This window comes from Bos grunniens, chromosome 27 (assembly GCF_055505025.1).
Source record: "Bos grunniens cultivar Pamir isolate PY7600 chromosome 27, Bosgru_T2T1.0, whole genome shotgun sequence".
NCBI classification, from domain to species: domain Eukaryota; kingdom Metazoa; phylum Chordata; class Mammalia; order Artiodactyla; family Bovidae; genus Bos; species Bos grunniens.
In genome coordinates, this window is record NC_141191.1 from 32,939,009 (window position 1) to 32,955,872 (window position 16,864).

Genomic DNA, 16,864 nt, shown 5'->3' on the forward strand with positions numbered 1-16,864 from the left:
TTTAACCTCAGAATCAGGTAGCTTTCTGACTGTGGTCCTTTCCACTTACTGAACTTAGCTGCTTCTGTGCTTGGAGGATCACTGGTACGTACATGTAAATGACATGTGCATTCCTCATCGGCAGGAACAGTAGGGTGAACGTGGTGGGGTGTTGTGTTTGAATTGGAGACATAAGGGGAACCTGTTCCCCACACTTTTTATTCCAGCAGATAGAAAACTAAAGGCTTTGCCTTCAGAAGTTTAAGTGAATTCGCTTCAGACAGGATTAGTGCCCAGATGGGCAGTGATGATGAACCCAGAGAAATGCCACAGGGGCCTGAAAGAGAAGCTTCGTGGCTGAGCTACCTGGTGGCTAATCCGTCCTTCTTGTCAGGATGTGAGATAGGTCAGTTCAACATTGACAGTTCAGAAACAGAAAGAGCAGCTACACGGTGCTTTGTTTTCATTTCTGATGGGTACGCTGATAAGAAAAGTTGGAGTTGACGGTTTGGAAACCTCATCAAGGATAAAGACATCCCATACAATAGCAGATTCAAATAAACATCCCCAAGCTGCATCTCCAATCTATCCACATTGTCTGTTGAGCTATCTACTTACATGACCGAAAAGGTGAACCTGTAATCACATCAAAGGAAAGGTTGCTTTGGTAAGCATTTTTCCCTTGGATCATTCTAAACCTCATTGTTATCCATTACAGTAATTACCTGGGTTCCTTCCCTGTATTTTCTAGGGCACTGAATAAGAAAATGTTCATTCCAGAGTTGGCTGAGTGCATCTGAAACAACTCTTAGTTTTTGCTGGTGGTTTACCAAATGTCTGCTTTGTATATGGGATTATAACAGATGGACGTCCCTTTATTAAAACAAAATCCACACATCCTTTGGGCAAAGAGTCAGGACTCACAGGACTCATTCTTCAACTTTTTGTTGGATAAGTTCATGTTTCAGGGCCCACTGCACTACACAGCTGCCTGATTGTAGTATCATAAAATTGTAGTATCACAAAATTGTAGTATCACAAAAAAATAAAACTGGCATCAGCAAGATAACATACTAGCACAGTGCATTAAGTCGTCATGAAGTTTCCTACTGCTTGCTAATTCTCCCAAGGAGTTTTAATATTAAAAGCCCATTCCCATTCCATTTATAGTATATAGTAGGTATCCCTTTTTACATAAAGATTTCTCCTAGAAATACCCAATAACTGCCTCTGTGCATAACAAACAATTGATTAATTCAGAGTTGTCTTTATGTATTCTGCATAGAAGATGCAGATATAATATTGCACACCCACAGGAGTAATAAGAATGTAGATTTGGACACGTATGGTATCATTAGCAGCTTAGCCACAGCCTTCCCCCAATGCCCCAGTAAAAACTCTCCCACGATGAGACCCAGTAAGAAGACCAGAGAATAACAGTCTTTAATGAGAAAGACTGAAGTGGCTCATAACTGAAGTTTCCCGTGTGCTTAATTAAAAAAGAAAATAGAGATAGCTTAATACTCACGTGTCTTAGTGAAGGCATTTTTAAAAGATTCTACAAGGCTAAAACTATTCTATTTGTGCCTTATGATAAGAGGACCTGAACTCAAGTACCACATCCTAAGTGGACCTGAGCATAAAAAAGGCAAAAGAATGAACCATATACAACAAATCACTGTAAAATGTCTCTGCTTTGTTATCCACCCACTGTGGATTTTCTCCATTTATGACTTGTTAACAAGAAGATAAAGACATCTGATTGTCTTTTTGAGCATAATCCACCTTCCAAATAAGGATTGATCTTCATCCGTTGGCCAATGATTGATATGTATTTAGTAAACTATTTAAAAGAAAAAACAACCTGGCCTCAGGCGTAGAAAAAGAACTTATGATTACCGATGGGGAAAGTGGAAGAGGGATAAATTAGGAGTTTGAGATTAACATATACACACTACTGTATATAAAATAGATAAATAACATGACCTACTATATAGCACAGAGAAATACAGTCATATTTTGTAATTACCTCTAAGGGAAAGAATCTGAAGAAGAATATGTATATATATGTATAGATAAATAGATAGATTCAATCAATTTACTGTATACCTGAAACTAACAAAACATTGTAAATCAACTATACTTCAATTAAAAAAACAAAAAACAGTGGCCTTTCTTACCAACCAGTTCTGAAACAAGTACTTAAGATGATTTTTGTATGCAGGAAATGTTCATTCTGTCATCACTTTACTTTATTCCTTCATAAACCGGTGCCACACATACAGAGTCATAACAAAGTAACCTACTTAAGAACTTGTTTCTCAGCTAATACACATCAGCGCAATTGGTCCGTTTCTTTCTTCTGCTTTGTCCTATTCCTATCAACTACCCCCCGACAAACATATTTTAATATGAACTTTTACACTGTGCTTACATTCTTTGAATGTGTTTGGACAGGAAGTACTTTGTCATGCGACAGAAACATTTCTAGAAGATTGTTTATTTGACACATCTTGTTAACTTTGTTCATTTTATGGGAGGAATTGAAATAAAACACTTCCACTGTAAATAGGAAGGACTTTTGAATTAAATTTGGGCAGCTGGAGAGCAGGATACATTACCTCCAAGATCACATTACTCAGAGAGGGTATACACATCACCAAGAAAACTCAATAGACAGACAAGAAGGGATGCCCATGACAGTGTGAACTGGAGGCAGAAAACCCAATAGAAAGCTTAAATACATTTCTTCAGGAAGTGAAATTTTAGCCACAGTCGGTGGGCATACAAATTCATGACAAAAAAAAAAAGAAATATTTGGTAGATGGCATCCCCAGAGAAGGCACTGGCTCTGAACTCAGGATGTGAGAAGGTCCAGAGGCTGAGTTGCCATGAGGGCTGGCCAGGGTGGGCCTGGGTTGAGCTGGCATTGAGAGCAAAGACTGCAGGGACTTCAGTGTCCTCTGTGGTCCTGAGTTGAGATGCTCTCTTTCTAAAATGTGAAAAATGACCATGAACCTAGAAATGAAAGAAATGAGGGAGCTGAGCCTAAAGGATTTGAACATTCATCCTATAGATAGCAATCAGGTCCAAGAACCTGGGCTCTGGGGTCAGATTGCTTAAGTTTGAATTTTGGTTGCTAGGCTGTGAGAAAATTTCTTCATTTCTCTAAGCCTAAATATACTCATCTAGAAAATAAAAGTTATAATAATGCCTATTGGGACTTCCCTGGCAGTCCATTGGTTGGGACTCTGAGTTTCCAATGCAGGGGGCACAGGTTTGACCCTTGGTGAGAGAACTAGGATCCCACATGCCCCATGGTTCAGCCAATAAATAAATAATAAAACCTTCCGTTAAAAATAAAAAGTATTAGTGCTTATTACAAAGAGTTCCTTTGAGGAGGAAATGACTTAATCCATGCAAAGTATTGGATATCTACGTAAGTGCTCCATCTGTGTAAATAATAATGTGTGTGTGTGTGTTCACATTATTACTCTAGTAATGGGATTCTTCCTGTTGCAGAAAAAGTAGGTTTTCCATTTTCTCCAGAAGTATTGACAAATGACACTGTAGATATTTTGTTAAAACCTTTCCTAATACATCTGACTAATATTTCTTTGTAGCAACTAGTTCTGAGTGGTAATTTGAGACATGCTGTAAGGAAACAGCTTACAAGAACCCTAACAACATGGCATCAAACCAAAGGGTCAGCATCCTTTCCAAGAAACATCTCATGAGCATTGGGTTGGCCAAAAGATTGGTGGAACCTTTTGGCCAACCCAATAACTGAATGAACAGCTCTTGATTTTCCAGTCTTCCTTTGCAGATGGGGTTTAGTTCTAAGGAAGAGACAGACCAGGTGATCTCTGAGGTCCTAAGTCCTAAATTCTGTGATTCTAGTTAAAAATAACTCAAGGTGAATGCCCAGGAGAAAGGTCTCGATGATCCCCAAGTGAGAAAATCATTCCACATTATACTGACAGTTTCTCTCGTGTTATGAAATAGATGTGTCCTAACAACTGTGTTAGAAAATAAATTTTTATAAAGCAGATTCTAAGTTGCCAACACACACTTAAAATTCCTTCCTCACTGGGGGAAAATAAATCCACCACACACACTACTGGACTTTACAGCAATCTACGGCCAGGGTTATCCTCCTGGTCCAGTCATTCTGGATCAGTGATACTTGTTACCAGTCAGCATTCCCCTTGCTCCTTATCCCCCCATCCCCAAATTAGCAGTTTTGCCCTGTTTTTTGTTTTGTTTTTAATATGAAGTAGAGGGACTTTGCTGGTAGTCCAGTGGCTAAGAATTCGCCTTCCAGTGCAGGGGGTACCAGGGGTTCCATCTCTGTCGGGGAGGTAAGATCCCACAAGCCTCGTGGTCAAAAAAAAAAACAAAACATAAAACAGATTTGCAATATTGTAGCAAATTCAATAAAGACTTTAACAATGGTCAAGATCAAAAAAAAAAACTTTTAAAAAGTTCATTTAAAATATATAGATCATATTTTTCAATAACTAATGCTATCCAGAGTCCCTTATGGTCAGGAAGTTTCCAAAATGTAGGCTTCTGTCCTATCAAACAAACTCTCTCCACTTCATTAGTTCTGTGTATTCCAGACCCTACCTCTCTCTGCAGTATATTTATTTAATCAGGGCTCAACAAAACCCTAGGTAAGAAATATTAGTCTGGACTAGAGAAAGATTTAATGTCTGAGATCATAGAGTGGACCAACCATAAAAGAAATGGCAAGAACCCAATCAGGGAAGTGATTTAAAACAGAGTAATCTACTCTTGTAGAGAATTCAGTGCCCTCTGGGGTGTGCTGAGCAAAGTGAATTAATATAGACAGAGGAAACGTCTTTGTTTTGATCCTAAGTTTCCTCCTTAAAGTGACAAATTAAATCCATGTGTGTCTTCAAGAGCACTGAGACGTGTGATCAAGAAAATGACGGTGGCATGAACATCACCAAGATGCTTTATCATTAACCCTGGCCTTTCCCTTTCTCTGGAGAATTATATCATCCTGAGAAGAGCCCGGGGCCTACCCCCTAACCCCTATCCCTAACCCTAGCGTGCAGGGTTAGCATGCAATGGAATAGAAAATTACCATGATCATTTGTAAAGGGTCAAATGATCATGGGGTAGTGAAAAGGGCTCTGAACTGGGAGTCAAGAGTCCTAGGTCTTACTTGTTTTGTTAAGTAGCTTGTGGCTTTGACAGATCTCTCTCCATCCCTTGACTTGTGTCCATAACTATCAGACAGATGTGGGGCGGGGGTGGGGGTGGATTTTGAGCTAGGTGATCTCTAAGATTGATTTCAATATGAAAACTTGATTCTAATTTTCCATCTTAAATGTAGCTTTCCTATACATGTGTGTATGTATATGCAAATGAATTTCATCTTGTATACATGTGTACATGTTTTATACATCTATATGTATAAGATAATAAATACCACTGCAGGTCAGTGCTGTCAGATATTTGCTTTTTACCAGTTTTGAGGAGATAGTCTAGTTCAATCACACCTAAGATTAGCATTTGGATGATGACCATGCAGGCTGATGAGGGGACATCTTTTAGATCTGAAATCAAGGTAACCCCTCTCCTATCCACAGCAAAGTGGATAGCCAAATTGACAGCCTCTTCTAGGAACTGAGTCATCAAAGCAGGTCTCTAGCATCTACTCCATTCTCTTCAGTGAGAAGCTACAATGTCTTAGGAAATCCTGCATAAAGTAGGAAATTTGGAGATCCTGACTTTGTGATGCTTGTAACTGAAAGTCCATAAAAGGCTGAGTAGCACTCATCCATTCAATAAATATTTATTGAATACCTACCATATTCGCTGGTGGCTCAGATGGTAAAGAATCTGCCTGTAATGCGTGAGACCTGGGTTCAATCCCTGTGTGAGGAAGATCCTCAGGAGAAGGGAATGGCAACCCACTCCAGTATTCTTGCCTGGAGAATCCCATGGACAGAGGAGCCTGGTGGGCTACAGTCCATGGGGTCACAAGGGGTCAGACACAACTGAGCAAATAACACTTTCACCATATTCCCTTTACTGATCCAGGCACTGGGATGGAAATGATGGAAAATACAGACTCTAGGTGCAAGTAACTTAGAGTGTGGGCTTCCCACGGGACTCAGTGGTAGAGATTCCACCTATCAACGCAGGAGACACAGGATATGGGTTCAATCCCAGGGTTGGGAGGATCCCTTGGGGGAGTCCATAGGGTTGCAAAGAGTCAGACACAGCTGAGCACACACGCAACTTAGAATGCCGTGGCAGGTACGTGTATGGCTGGCGGAAGGATGAGGAAGCTTGAAAGCGAAAGTGACAGGTGCTCAGTCATGTCCAACTCTTTGGGACCCATGGACTGTACAGTCCATGGGATTCTCCAGGCCAGAATACTGGAGTGGGTAGCCTTTCCCTTCTCCAGGGGATCTTCCCAACCCAGCGATCCAACCCAGGTCTCCCGAATTGCAGGCGGATTCTTTACCAGCTGAGCCACAAGGAAAGCCCTGAGGGAGCTTAGAATAAATCTACTAGTCAAAGATTCTCAATTCACAATTTCTTTTCGAACTTTTTTTTTTTCCTAAGAGATGACTGATGGCCTATATATATCAGTTGCTAAGTATTTCTTTAGCAATTAGTGAATAGCCATCATAATAAACACCCTCCCAAATCTTACTACCACCCCTAATCCATTGCCTACACTGACCTCCCTGTGACCCAGCAACTAAAGGGACCAACCCAGACACACCATGACCCTATGTCCGGGCTGGTGCTTATTCTGATAGGATGCTTTCAAATGATTTTTTAAATAATTTGAATAATACTATTGCCTGACAGAAAATGGTCACCATGAAATTAATCAATAATTTATCCCCTTAAGCTTCAGTTACATACTCTGAACATTTTTGTTTAGTTTTCAGTGAATGCACACGTGTGTGTATACACATGCATATTTTTCTGTTGTGGATGGGAGCAAGGGAATCAAAGCAAAATTTATAGGATGAAAAAAGGATTTTAATATGCAGCTTCCCTTGGAGCAGAGTTCAAAACATCGCCCTTTATCACTTTGAGGCCAACTGCTGATAAGAAAGTGTAGACACATGCTTAAACATCTTTGCAGTGACCCCAAAGCATGTTGTACTCTGTATATCCAGCAAGAAAACACACTAACTCACACAGAATCAGTGGGAATGGATAGGACTTTATAACAGAGGTGGTAGGAAATTTGGAAACTGAAATGATTTAGTTCAACAATGAAATATGCAAATGCTCCCTGGAAGTATGGTCATTATGGATACTTATTTGTCTGAGTTTAGGAAATACAAAAGATATTCCTTAAAGAGATGTCAAATTTGAAAAAAGAAAGAGGGAGGAAGACAGTCACTCATGGCATATGAATCTTGTGCTTCAGCTGGGGTGCGATTCTGGAAGGTCTTTGTCATCAGAAGTCACATCCATGAACTGTTTCTTAGAGTACTCAGCTGACTTCCCCAAATTAATATGATGAGATCTTGAACAGTTCTTTGGTGGAAAATATCAAGAGAACTGATGTTCATTCATTCATGTACATCTCAAATCTTACAGGTTTTTATTCAGGTGAGGGTTTTTGCCATTCCAGTCCTGGACTTTCCTCTAATTACCCAGCTATCTCTGAGGAAGCCAGCAATTCCTCTAACAAGACAAAACCACCTGGGACAGCCTGTGAGGACTCTCTCAAAACCTCTTATTGTCTATACTTGTCCTACCTGGCTGGATGTGCTCAGAATGCACTTTTTAAATTTTCATTTTATATTGGAGTAGATTTGGTTAACAATGTCGTATCAGCTTCAGGTCACAGCAAAGTGATCTGGTTGTATATATCCATGTATCTTTTCTTTTCCAGATTCTTTTCCCATAGGGAGGGATAAATTGAGAGGTTGGGATTGACATATAGACACTGCTATTTGTAAGACAGATAACCAAAAGGACCTACTGTATAGCACAGGGAACTCTGCTCAAGAGTTCATTTTAAAAGGGGCAGCAGATCTTATGATGGTCTGTACAGGCTGGAGAGTGGGGAGAAGAAGCAAGAATTGAACTAACTGAAGTAACACATGGGGTAAATACAGTCACCAAAGAGTTCTTTCTGAGCAGGACCTTAAAAAAAGAGAAAAACGCGAAGTGGAAATTAAGAAGTGAAAAGAGCAAAAAGAGAGACGTGCTGTGCTGTACACTCTTGTAATTTTGCTGTGTTTCCCATCACCAGAAGAGTTGAAGAGTTTCAGGGTGTTTACAAGAACTGGTGATGTGTTCCTACGTGTCCTAGAGCCTTAGTGAACTTCCAGCGTCCACAGGAGAATAAAATAGAATCTCTGCTTGTCATCTTCAGGGTCTGCCTGAGTCTGCCTGACACACTCAATCGTGGCGATATTGCCAATGCAGAGCAGACCTCGTGTTTATCCAATTATCTGCCAGTAATAACAAAGCAGGTCCACCAGATCCTGGGATTTCCTGCAACTTCAGAGAGCATAACACTGCTTCTTAATTAATGTCTTTGAGGAAGACAGAAAGCATGTGGAAATGAAGCACAGTGATAATCAATAACTTCTTTTCCTCCAATCAGTAATCAAGCAAATAGCATGTTAAAAAATTTTCCAGCATTCTAATATGAATATATTCAAACACATAAGAGTCTGTATCACCTAGATTCTACAATTAGCATTTGCTGTATTGCTTTGGGCTTCCCAGATGGCACGAATGTTAAAGAACCTGCCTAACAATGCAGGAAATGCAAGAGACTTGGGTTCAGACCCTGGGTCGGGAAGATCCCCTGGAGGAGGGCATGGCAACCCACTCCAGTATTCTTGCCTAGAGAATCCCATGGACAGAGGAGCCTGGCGGGCTACAGTCCATGGGGTAACAAAGAGTCGAATACGATTAAAGTGACTTAGCACGCACACATGCATATTGCTTTATCATAAACCTGTTCCTCTACCAACCCATCTTATTTTTGATACATTTCAAAATAGATTGTAGACATAGGTACATTTCACTCTTAAACACTTCTGCAAGCATACAATTGATTAGAGTTCAATATTTGTTTCATAGTCTTTTTGTTTAACTTTTTATTTCACACTGGAGTATAGCTGATTAACAATGCTGTGATAGTTTACGGTGGACAGCAAAGGAACTCAGCCATATATATACTTGTATTCATTCTCTCACAAACTATTTTCCCAACCAGACTGCCACAAAACATCGAGCAGAGTTCCTGTGCTATACAGTAGGATCTTGTTGGTTATCCATTTTAAATATAGCAGTGTGTACATGGCCACCCCTAACTATCCCTCCCCTCCACCCATCCCCCCTGGAAACCAGAAGTTTGTTCTCTAAGTCTGTGAGTCTGTTTCTGTTTGATAAATAATTTCATTTGTATCATTTTTTGTAGATTCTGCATAGAAGCACTATCACATGATATTTGTCTTTCTCTGACTTCCTTCACTTAGTATGATCATCTCTAGCCCCATCCATGTTGCTGCAAATGGCATTATTTCATTCTTTTAAATATGATTTTCCTCTTCAGAACCCATAACTAATGGTGATGACAGAAGTATAAAATCAAATGAACACTTATGAAGTACTATATTTTGACAAACCTATGCTTGGTATATTAGTGACGTTAAGTAAGATAAACTGTCCAGAGAAGGGAGAGATGCCTTTGAACAGAGTAGTAATCACCAAAGATTTCATGAAGGAAGCAGGAACTGATCTATGCATTGGAGACAGGACATGTTTACATAGGAGGTTTGGAGGGAGGAGGGCATCCAGAGGCAACAGCTTGGATAGAAGCACTGAGAGTTCATGGATTGATCAGACGAGAACATGGATTTTTCTTGAGGTGCGGTGGTAACTGAGTCATATTTGGTGGGGTGGGACCAGTTGATAGAAAACCATAAAGGTAGGCAGATAAATTGGCCACAATTCGGAGGCAATGTAGATTCATGGTAGATTCTTGCTTAATGATGCTAGAAAACTATTCCAGCAAATGAACTAGCCAGAGAGAATGGGCAAAGAAGACTGACTCTTCCACAGACTTTAGAATTGGCGCTAAATAATTTGTGATTACAAAGATTGGAGGGTCAATTAAAATAAAATTGAATTCAAGACATATGTTGGGGAGGGGGATGGTGAAAAAGGCTCCAAAGCCTTCATCAATCCACATGGTCAATGAAGAAGGAAATAATAAAAGTGGTCTTTGAAGATGAAAACAGGGGGCATGTCTGGTTTAGTGAAAAGAATGGTGATCATGAGCTCTAATGACATGTGTCAACTGTTGCCCTGAGGAGAGAGATATGCCAGGGTCTCTCCTGGTGGACATTTGGTCCACACAGAGTGGCTTTGATGGCTGAATCTCAAGAAATGTGTATGGTGTACAAAACCCATAGGAGCCAATTTCAAATAATCGCAAGACAGGTTTTGAGGGCAGCCCCTTGCCCAGTCTGTGGTTGGAGACTGAACACTCCATCCGCATCTGTCATCTTGCGACATCTCCGCAGCGTAATGGTCCACAAACCCACTCTACACACATGGCATCTCTCCTCGGTCTTGCTTGCTCTGATCTGGAGGATGTGGGCTGCACATAGCTGGCCATGTTTGTTCCCTGGCAGAGAAAGGATAAGACTGGATGTGGGTGGATAGGTAGGTGGGAAGGTAGGAATGCAACCATAAATAGCTTGTAAGAACAATGGATACCATGGAAATGCTTTGGGAGCATCCTGTATAACAAAGGGAGCCAAAAATTAAAGAAAGGTGGGAAAGAAATGAATCACCACCAAAAATAAAGAGGTAGATTGTTCTCTCTCCCTCTCTCTGCCTCTGCGTCTCTTTCTCCCCTTCCCTTCCTTTCTCTTATGTATAAATATGCATATACACCTCTACACACATACTCTCACCACACACATAGTGAGACACAAAGCAATATTTGCAATACATCACTGAGACAAAAGCAGGCTGCAGAACAATATATAAAAGACAGTTCCATGTCTTTGAGGGTAAAAATGATCAATTACTGTCGATCAATTTCGTGTGGTTTTCTGCTAATATATGTAGAAGCATCTATGTGTGCATATCATTTTACACATATAAAATCACAAGGGAAAAAAGAGCTTAGACTTGTATATATCATTTAGCATAATGGTGGTTATCTCTTGATGGTGGAATTAGGCGGGGTTTTCTTGCACTTATCTATTTTTTTTTGATATAATAACTGCAGTAACTATAAATAAAAAAAAGAGTTTTGAAGAAAGCATAACAATTTAAAATGCTATTAAGAAACACTTTTTTGCATCTTTAGCTTTTACATCTATAGCAAAATCATTAGAAGACTGAGTTATAATTCCTTATTATCAATTTCCATTTACCCAGAAGATATTCTTGGTGTATATGTTAGACCCTGTGAAAACTGGTAGGATTTCCCCAAACCACAGATCAGCTGCCACTGGCTCAGAATTACATTTCTCTGCCTCTAAGATCCTTCTGGACCCATCTGTACACTCCAGCTGCCCCAGAGCCTCTTAAAGAGGCAGAGAGGAACCAGAGTAGAGTACACAGAGCCTTGGATTTTATTAGGAAGTGGGGGTGCCCTCAGTAATCACAAATACACAAATCCCAATTAATTAGAAGTTCTTGGAGGATGGCCCAGGCATGGGTATTAAAAAACAAAAACAAAAACCTCCCAGATAATTGTAATGTGCAGCCCATGTGAAGAACCACGGCTTTCATAGATTAATTTACTAAAGGGGTCATTTGAACCATGGCCTTGGAGAGAGGTGAAATTAAAACACGATTTGGTTGACCAAGGCCAGTAGCTGCGTGGCCCTGAGCCTTGTGAGAAAATGATTATGCAAAGAGAATGAAAGGACATGACCCGTGAGGTGGGCTGTTCTTGCATAACACCATGAGGTCTGGGGGCGGATAGTGGGGAGCCCTCGCTGGAGCTCACGGTAGAACAATCTCTAATCAGACATTTCAAGCTAGGAAAACGGTCTCTGAGAGCAGCTTGCTGATGAGATACTGGCATTTCACAAAGTACAGCAGAACCCAGTGTTGATGCTGATGCCAGGGGACTAAAGCCCTCGAGGGCACCAGTGACTTCCAACCTTTCCCATGAGAAGATGCAGGCAAACACATGTGCCAGATCTTAGCATTGTCACCAATGATAGAGAAGCAGCCATTTGAACACTTAACTCTGTTTCTGAAATTCATTTTATGTGGATTTGTATGGAATGTCTTTGGTAGTTATTCTAAAGATTTATAGGGGTGGAAGCTAGGGCACATGGACGTCTTCTTGTCCCTGTCCTTTTTATATATCAGAGTAAAGTTGCAACTTGCCCTTGGTGCCAGCAGGCAGAGGCCAGGAGTCAGCACACATTCCTTTTGTGTTTGGGGGTTTTGGGTTTTTTGGCTGCGCCGGGTCTTAGTTTTGGCATGTAGGTCTTCGTTGCAGCATGTGGAATGTTTAATTGGGGCATGTTGGATCTGAGTTCCCTGACTGGGGACTGAAGCTGGGATCCCTGCATTGAGAGCGCAGAGTCTTAACCACAGGACCACCAGGGAAGTCGTTAGGCACATGTTTCTTGATGTGTTCAACTACCCCTGAAATTCACTAGAGTTTCTGACTTGGAGCTGTGCCTGGTTCCCATGCAGCAGCACGTGGGTCACTTGTGTCCTCTGAACGAGTATGATGATCATATTTATAAAGTTAAAGTTATAGTATTACTTATAAACTACTATTTATCAATGCTAAACATGTGCTAGCCCTCTGCTTCATGGCTTCCGGGTTCTGTTCAATCCCCGGATCCAACCTTTAAGAACCTTATTTCTCCCACTTTACTGTGGAGAACACTGAGGTCACAGAGATAGATGAAGACAACCTGAGACTTCTGATCCCGAGAGTCTGCGCAAATCCCACTGCCAATGATGACGACCCCAGAGCTGGAGGTCGCGAGGTCAGAGAACAGTGTGGTCCTCTGTCCAGGGTCCTTAGCCTTGGAATTTTCATCCCCAACCACACTTCTCATTTTTCAGAACTGTACCAGGTAGAACCACCCCGTTTTTGTTTTTGTTTTTACAGCTATATTCAATGTATTTTTCCTAAAAGTAGTTATATATCTCACCTGTTTTTAATCGATTTTCATTTTGCTACCCGGCATAATCTTCATTCCTGTGGTTTAGTGGGAAGAAAATACTGTTAAGCGCAGCCAGAGCTCCGAACAGCTGTTCTGCATGTCTCTGAGTGGCCCTAGCAATGCCTCACTTTCAGATGTCTCAGCCTTGGCCTGCCAGCAGGGCTGTGCCCATGCCAAATGCTTTCCGATAGCGTGCAATAAGCAAAAACTGAAGTCAGGTTAAAACCACCAAAGTCGTTTTATTCTGATTCTTGAGTGCATTAGCATCTGGACCTTGGGAGTTTCCACCTGCTCTCAGGAAAACTAATATGGCATTGAATCTGTGCAGTCAGGGAAATGCAAGCTTTGGGCTTAAAGAAACCTGACTGTGTAAGAATCTGATCATATCAATTTAAACAAATTATCTTTTGTGAGGATTTTTTTTTTCAAGATTTTTTTGAATGGGCCATTTTTTAAAGTCTTTATTGAATTTGTGACAGTAATAGTTTCTGTTATATGTTTTGGGTTTTTTTTGGCCGTGAGGCATGTGGGATCTTAGCTCTCTAACCAGGAATCAAACCCACACGCCCTGCCCTGGGAGATGAAGTCCCAATCACTGGACCACCAGAGAAGATCCAGGATTTCCTTTTTAAAAAAGATTGGCCAGAAATCACCCTTAGTCAGTGAACTGTCCCCTTACTGTAAAACAAAACAAAACAAAACAATGGTGGTCCATTTGCAGAAGTAGGATTTACACACAACTTTTAAAAGCTACCTCCATCCCAAAACAGATGGCAAAATACACAAGAGTTGTATCTGAAACACATGGCAAGGGTTTTCTGTCAAAATCAGTCTTTAGGGCAGGAGCGGGCTAGGGTAAGAGATATTCCATGAAGGATTTGGAGCCTAGCTATGACTGTCTGCCTAGGAGGGGTTAAGATGCAGTCAGCCAGATAATATTTACAAAGTTCTCAGATATGTAATGTGTGAGATTTGATTCCGTTCAAAACATAATCCAGAATGACAGTGTCTCACCCTGCTTGGCTTGCCTTCAGGCTAACAGGGGAAGGAGAGAACCCAGGGTGACCTTTCAAGGTCCCCTACTTGATGGCACTCTCTGAATGTTAGCAACAGTCCCTGTGCTTGCCATCTGATGGGGTTCCATCGACACCCTAAGAAGCCACCAATGAGAAGGGTGACGCACCCTGCAGATCCTCTGGAATTTAACATACAGTCTGAAGTGTAGTCTTCCTGGGTTTCTGCCTGGTGGTAGAGTCGTGTTGGCCTGGGATGGGACCAAGGGCAGGGTAGTGGTCAGTGGAGGGACTGTGGTGTAAGGCAGACAGAGTCCCAGGCACCGTGTCTCCAAGTGATTTGCAAGATGACTGCGTATTATTCAGTGATGGAAGATGGCAGGAAGATGGTGGATGAAGAGACGTGAAAAAAATATATGGATAAATATAAGGATAAATATGTCTAGCTCACTTTAGAAAAGATTGAGTGTCTCTTCTCTGTATCCATCTCAGCTGACCACTGCCCTGCTCAATACCAAGATCAGAAGAACACCTTTCCATTAAGATCATCCGCATTTTAACAGATAATTGAGATCTGAAACAAAACATAATTTCTTAAAAACAAACCTTCAACACACTCACTATACCACATCTATACCCAACAAGAACAGGAAAAAAAAAAAAACCAGCAGAGTTTGGAACTATTTACCCAGGCCATGGTAACTGCAAACCAATGCGGGATCCCTTTAAATATTTATTCATGATTCATTTTTCTACCATCATATGTAGTGAAATGCATTCCTTACCTGAGCAGACTTCTGGCTGGATATAAAACAGGGCAGGCTGCAAGCTCACTGCTCTCATCATGCTGATAAGAATCTGGCAAATGCAACAGAGAGAAACTCTAGTAAGCCTGAGGGAATTTTATTTTAAAAGAATGAAGCAATCATCCTAGAAAAAATACTGCCAAAGAGAAAAAATTTTTTTAAATTAGAATGAAAAGGAAAAATAGGAACAACATAATCCATAGTGTCTGCAGAAAGAAAGTGTTTCCTTTATAGAGGTAGACGTGAAGGGATATAGAATATATATCTGCTCCGTGTGAATTTATTAAATGCAACTTTCTTTTTTTTTTCTCTTTCTTTTAGATAAAAAACCTCTTCATGAAATAAAACCCCAAAGTAAGTTATTTTTCCTCTTGCGGATATCATTTGTTCTCATATTTGCTGCTTTACTGTTATATTTGTTTAGAAGCCAAACAGAATTGCAGTTCCTACGAAAGATCCAGGGCTCTTGGGGGGAGGTTTCTTCTTGTTGGGTTTGGAGTCACGTATCAGAGGTTAAAATGGAAAAGAAATATGCACACCCCTCCCCTCCTTCAGATTAAATCTCTGCTTTGATTCTGTCCACTGATAGCAGTCCATTTCTCTACAGATGTCATCTAGGACTCTTATTTCTGAGATTTATCTCATTAAAATTTATAAATATTTGTCAGTACAGGCTTTCACAAGAGCAACCTTGGACAGTAGCCTGATTACAGAACTTTCCATCTAGGAGTGGAAGGGGGCGGGCGCCTGAGAGATCAACCCTGAAATCCATGGCAACTGATTAGATTAAGAGCCACAGTGAAATAGCCAGGAATTGAACCTAATGGGGGGGGAGGGGTAGATGCTGGCTGGAGCTCTCTGTCTACTGGCTTGCTTCCTGGCGAAGACTCTGCCTTCCCTCCATCTTGGGCATCTACCAGATTTGGGGAAGGAGCACAGCTGGAATGATTGGCAGCTCCACCTTCAGCCTCACGGTGCTCAGACCTGGCTGAACTTGGGGGCCACCTGGAAGCCTTTTATAAATCCCAGTTCCTGGGTTGTCACCCCAGGGAAATCACATGAGAAGAGATTTAGAACCCAAGAATCCTCAGTTTTAAAAGCTCCCTAGGGGATTTCAATGTGAAGCTCAGATTGAGAACCAGTGTCTTAAAAAAATATTCTCAAAACTTAGATAAGCAACCACATGCATCAGAATCTTGGGATATGGTGGAAGCTGGTTAAATATGACCCTCAAAAAAATAGAACAAATTAATCTGAATCCCTGGTACAGGGTCAGGGAGAGCTCTTGAGAATCTACATTTTACTATGTTCCCCCAGTGACTCTCAGAAATATGTAAAGTATATCAGGGTGTCATATAGATGTCAAAGTCCACCTGGAAGGGCATCAGCAGTATAGCTCTTAGCAATAGGAGAGTTTGGTTTGTAAAGCTTGTGAAAGATGTTCTTGACTAGTATCTCCCATTTTAGTCTAAACCGAACAGCTTTTGATCTTTTAAATCCTAGGGTATTAAAATTCAAATAGCTTGGGAGACTTAACAGCTTTTATTAGCCACCTTCTTTGAAAGAATTAAGACCCCTGAAGATAGACAGAAATTGGTATCCAGGGAACAAGGGTCAGGAGGCATCAGAGAAAAAGATACACTAAAGCTGTGACGTTCCTATTTCAGATGTTGCTCCAGGCAGGCTTGAGATAGAAGGGTGCCATGACTTCCAGAGTCGGAGAACTCCGCCAAACGACAGAAACAAGCTTTCTTAATTTGTTTTCCCTAGCATCTGCTGCCCATGGGCAGCGGCTTTTAAGTCATGCATGGTGGATTTGGAACTCCATAGGAAGATAGACGATGTGGAACCCTGGTTGTGTGTTGTGTGTGTGTGTGCG

At 41.0% G+C, this 16,864-nt stretch overlaps 1 protein-coding gene across 15 annotated transcripts in view; it reads left to right on the top strand.

Moving 5' to 3' along the window:
• The window catches only part of UNC5D (unc-5 netrin receptor D), a 641,211-nt gene that overhangs the window by 518,466 nt on the left and 105,881 nt on the right, over positions 1-16,864 (top strand). For 11 of the 15 annotated variants that reach the window (XM_086379671.1, XM_086379676.1, XM_086379669.1 and 8 more), the window contains one exon: positions 15,307-15,339. The exons of the other annotated variants lie outside the window; for them this stretch is intronic. In XM_086379671.1, the coding sequence (XP_086235797.1) occupies positions 15,307-15,339 (33 nt within the window). The remainder of the gene's footprint in view (positions 1-15,306; positions 15,340-16,864) is intronic. 15 annotated transcript variants of the gene reach the window in all.